The 4,911-nt window shown below is 43.6% G+C and overlaps 1 protein-coding gene across 2 annotated transcripts; it reads right to left on the bottom strand.

Moving 5' to 3' along the window:
- Window positions 1-1,826: 1,826 nt before the first annotated feature.
- LOC115689787 (lysine histidine transporter-like 6) lies at window positions 1,827-4,476 on the bottom strand. Of its 2 annotated transcripts, XM_030615940.2 has the most exons (7): window positions 4,235-4,476; window positions 3,746-4,129; window positions 2,927-3,320; window positions 2,687-2,792; window positions 2,476-2,567; window positions 2,306-2,374; window positions 1,827-2,188 (listed from the first exon to the last, which is right to left on the bottom strand). In XM_030615940.2, exons 1-7 carry the CDS (start codon window positions 4,405-4,407, stop codon window positions 2,090-2,092), a joined length of 1,317 nt encoding a protein of 438 aa, XP_030471800.2. In that variant the 5' UTR covers window positions 4,408-4,476; the 3' UTR covers window positions 1,827-2,089. The 2 variants fall into 2 exon arrangements, 1 of the variants encoding a protein (XP_030471800.2); XR_008816013.1 differs by lacking the exon at window positions 2,476-2,567 and having other exon boundaries at window positions 2,117-2,188.
- Window positions 4,477-4,911: the final 435 nt, after the last annotated feature.

Consider the following 4,911-nt stretch of genomic DNA (forward strand, 5'->3'; position numbering starts at 1 on the left):
CGTGATTTCACAGCTGATAGCGTGAACTTTTATCATTGGGCTGCCACACTCAACGGTACACTAATGTTTATCCTGTATTTGGCCCAAAAAAAAAAAGGGTTTATCGTGTGTATTGGATATAGACACTAGCCGGTACACGACGGTAGGCATGTAGATCAGTGAGATTAAAGCAGCCACGAGCATTATATTCCTTTCACTTTCTTCTAATAAGTCGGTGGTGGGATGCTTACAATCTTTAGCTTTCCCCCAAAGTTAAAGGCCTCTTTACGAAGAAAAAGCCTTGACCTCGATGCCTCCAAAACATTGCTTTTTCCCCATCACTCCGATATAAATATAAGCACTACGTAAGAGATTGGGCGATTACCATTAGCAAAAGAGAGAACCATCATCCCAACTGGACCATTTGAATTACTATTATTATTATTATCGTTATTCTTTTGCATATGCTAGAGACCCTATTGGGGGTAAGCAATTTGATGTGGGCATGTCGTTGTAGCTATGCGATAAATTCTAAGTGTATATATATCTTATGAGTGGATCTTATAGATGCTTGAATACTTTGACATTATGTAAGTGAGAAAGACATTCTTCTTTACATAGGTGTCTCTACTTTACCGGGGTTGGCTCTTGGCCAATTCGAAGAGGCTTGTTCTAGAATATTGTTCATTAGGGTGTCCAGTTTCAGAAAGATGAAATACGCACTATTGAGTTTTTCATTCATGCAATTGATGACCCACTCATCGAGCCATCTTCGATCTGCAGCCAGCTTTACTCCACTCATTCCGCTTTCACCTACAAAAATTAGTGGATGGGCAAGCGTTTTTCTCATGGGAGATTAGGTAGGAATTTGATAACAGAGAAATCTAATCCATCTTATACGAGAGAAATCTAATTGATTCTTCACATTACTGATTGAAGATGTCAAAATTCGACAGCTTGTTCACTTTTTTTTTTCTTTTCCGCCATATCTGATTTACGGAATTGTTTTTTTGAGATACTTCGCGAGCTGAAAGTTCATCTAAAACGAGAGTTGTCGTCATAAAGAAAATCTCCATCTTGTGGTGCCATTGAATGGAGGACACTCGAGACTCATGAAGGCTACGTAGATTTTGACCGACGCGCTAAATTAGTTTAAATCAAGTGGAAGCATATAATAACCGGTCAAGATCTTGCGTGCGATTGATATCCATTCCATGTTGGCTTTCATTGTAGATTCGACCTATTAATGAAAAGGAATATATCTTCAAAGCCTAAGTACCCATCTAATGATGACTAGATTTTGCAATATGTTGACGTCCATTAATAACCGGTCAAGATCTTGCGTGCGATTAATATCCAATCCATGTTGGCTTTCATTGTAGATTCGACCTATTAATGAAAGGGAATATGTCTTCAAAGCTTAAGTACCCATCTAATGATGACTAGATTTTGCAATATGTTGTCCATTAAGTCGTCAAGCATTAGGTCTGGCCCCTTCAATAATTTGAAGTGGTTGAAAGCTCTTATCATAGAGAAGCTGCTTTACATATAGTCGGATCACGTGAAAAATGAAAACAACATGTTGATAAGCCGGCCAATTAAAAAAAATGAGAAGTTTCAAGATTTAGATGCCAAGAATATTTGTAATGCATATCACGTAGTAATACAATTGGACGATTACATCGCGTTCGCTGCGCAATCAATGTGTAAAATAATTTTTCGTGTCCTCATGTTATTATCGTTATTGGTGGTTTCCTCTTTTGGTGGTAATGTGGGATGAGAAGTGAAGGTAATCAACCTATTTATATATCGACATTGAGTATTGTGAAAGTTTCGGGAAAATTGAATTTAGAAAAGGCCGGAATGCGACTGTTGCAAAATTTAGATTAAACAAAGAGTGGAGAAGAAAAGTCAATCTAGACCGCCTTGAATAACATTTGGTCTATTTGCGGGCAAGTTGTGAGGCAAATTATTTCCTTTGGGAGATTCAATTTCCTTCATGATGTCTTGATCAAATTAGCAAGACATAGACGAGCAATTACAATTTCTGGACAGATGCCGGGTCTCGCCTACAAATCCGAAGAGATCGATCGAACCCTAATCAAGTCCCCTAGGCGTAGAAACGATAGGTGGAGGCGTCGGCTATGATGTTCCGCAAGCCGCCGATGGTCGATGCCATCATGATGAACACTCCGATTATTATGGAGGCCTGAAAGGCAAGTAAAGGAAGACAAAGTGTGTGTGAGCGTGTCATTCATTCCTCGAAATTGCATTTAACAATTGTTTTGAATACTTAAAGAAGAGATTTAGATAAAGATTTGCTTACCCAGTTGACGAACCAGTTGATGCTGAACTTCCTGGGCTTCTTGACGACCAGCCACATGATACTAGGGAGCTGCAAGATCAAGGCTCAGAAGAAGAACAGGTTGATCAGAAAACACTATCACAGGCTAAAATCAAAGATTAAGCTATCACTCGTGGGAGAAAGAGGCTTACGAAATAGGATGTGGGAGCGAAACCAAACCCACCAAAGAAACCAAGCAGGTCGCCAAAGAAAGGGAATGTCACTCCAATGAATAATGTGAGTGCTGTTCAATCGAGGAACATATACACCTTCACTTTCTGAGCTATGTTTTGGTCTCTACCAGCCAAAGTTTAAACTTCGAGATTCAACAAGTGATCAAAGTAGGTTTAGGGGATCGCTCACCAACGTAAGCAGATCGAGTAAGGAGGCGGAGTGCTCTTCCGGGAGGGAAGTTCGCTCTCTTCACCATCGTTCTCTCCAACATATCGAAAACAGGCATCGCATAAACCTGCAAATGTCTTCAATATTACATGGTTTCTAGGGTGACATGTCTAATAAAATCAAGTTTTCAAACCTTATTTAAGGAAACATGGTTCTCTGAGAATGGAGTCATCAGTGAGCGAAGTGAGGCTGAAGTCATACCTGAAAACCACCAATGACATGGACGACCACCATCAAGTTAGCTGACGCGATGAGCCACGAGGGTCTCCTGAGTGCGATGAGCACGTTGTCGTCGACGTCTTGCCCGAAAGCCCAGTAGCCTATGAGAGCCACCGGGAAGTAGCAAACGGCGTTCACGAGGTAGGCCCCGACCACGCCTTTCCACATCGGCACTTTGGACGGCGTCTCGGGGGTCGACGGGATGGTGGCCTGAATCTCCAGGACCACCGCGTGCCCCGCAAAGGCCGATGAGATCTGGCCGAGCGCATTGAACACCCGGAACACATAGTCCGCGGAGCCGGCGCTCTTGTAGGCGTAGCTCACGTCGGGGACTCGACCGTGCGCTAGGCTCCCTGCCCACGCTATGGTAGAGTAGCTGCGCGAGGGTCTCTCATTAAATAACTCGAACGGTAAACTTGACAGTCATGTTTTTTTTTTCTTCATGGTTTCACGTGGTGAAATCGCAATGAATTTGTTATTAAAGTACGGAAATTTCATCACTTAATTTGGAAAATTAACAATCAGATTAAAATACATGATTTAGTGGTCACTACCAATGTCACTTCATCAAATAGTTAATGGAATTGACATTAATTCTTGGATGGTGATTTTCCAACTCAAGCCACTCAAGGGGGACTGATGGGTCACTTTCACTTAAAATTTAATAAACACGAACCACGATGGGTCGTCGCTTGAAGACTTAAGTATACCGTAATAAATGAGATCGTGGGACAATGGAACCTTAGTAATGAAGTACTAAACCTCCAATGACGCACTCGAACACAAATGAAGCTTTTGTACCTGAGAGACATGATGGCCGCGGCCAACGAAACGCCAGCGACGGAACTGATGTTCGGGAGCTGAGAGAGGAAGAAGTGGACCGACCCGAAGATGCAGATCCAGTAGGACTGCCTGATCCTTGGGCAGTCCGTGCAGATTATCTCCATGAACTTCTTGAGGCACTTGCCACCAGTGACCATGTACACGATGCCGGACCCGACCTGGACGATCAGCTGCTGCGGGAGCACGATCCACAGGCCGAGCCTCTGGCCAAAGGCATGCTGCCCGAGGTCGACATAGCGGTCGAACCGGGTCCCCGGGACGCACTCATGGAACTGCACCATCTGCCACATTGTGTTCAGGGTCATGCACCAGGATAGGACCAGCATCATTACTCCCGGACCCCTGGACAACATACCAAAATTTTCGAAATTTTTCGGTGGATCAATTGTAAATTTAATGAACTTAAAAGAATTGGAAGCTCCAAGATTAATTTCAATAGATTATCACCATCCTAAATAGGCCATGGCATAAGGCAGACTGAGGACGCCGGCGCCGATCATGGCCGTGACCGTGTGGAAGGTGGAGTACCACCATTTGGCTCGCCGAGATGGGTCGCCCTCCTCCTTCCGTTTCCCGTAGGAAGCAGCGTCCTGCGAACGCATCATGAGAAATCCAAACATGGCAAAAAAAGAAAAACAAGAGTTGCAGCAATACACTTCTTTCTATGACAAGACCAAAGATCAGGTGCCGTGACCAGCCAGGCCAACCTTTGAAGGAGGAGAAGCCGACACCATGTCTCCGCAACCCTCTAAAGAATGAAGCAGGAGTCCCAAAGCTGAATCTTGCAAGCTCAGTGGTCGTTGTCTCCGAGAATTTATAGCGGTTCGGGTTAAAGCTTAAAAAGGATTGGTCATGCTCACATCGACGGTGACCGTACCAAATGAGTCCGTACAATATCATTACTTTTGTTATTTCTCTTGAAAGCAAAGCATTTCCCACCTGTAAATAGTCTCCAAATTAAAATGGCACTTCTTTTCCACTGCTCATTAATGAACTGCGCGTTACACGTCCGCAACCCCATTTCCACTGTAGCAGTTCGTCTATGTGGTCTGCTGCGAAGCTCGAGCTTCATTCGTCAAATTACAGGTGCGGGCAAAGGTTGTGGCAGACAAAAAATTATAGTG

This window comes from Syzygium oleosum, unplaced genomic scaffold, assembly GCF_021117445.2.
Source record: "Syzygium oleosum isolate NSW1041296 unplaced genomic scaffold, Sole_v2.1 Sole_v2.03, whole genome shotgun sequence".
In the NCBI taxonomy this organism is placed as follows: domain Eukaryota; kingdom Viridiplantae; phylum Streptophyta; class Magnoliopsida; order Myrtales; family Myrtaceae; genus Syzygium; species Syzygium oleosum.

Coding starts and splice junctions, on each gene's coding strand:
- LOC115689787 (XM_030615940.2), bottom strand. CDS start 4,407: ATGTTTGGATTTCTCATGATGCGTTCGCAGGACGCTGCTTCCTACGGG. Junction 2,568..2,686: donor TACTCGATCTGCTTACGTTG/GTGAGCGATCCC, acceptor TCGATTGAACAG/CACTCACATTATTCATTGGA. Junction 2,189..2,305: donor TCAACTGGTTCGTCAACTGG/GTAAGCAAATCT, acceptor CTTGCCTTTCAG/GCCTCCATAATAATCGGAGT.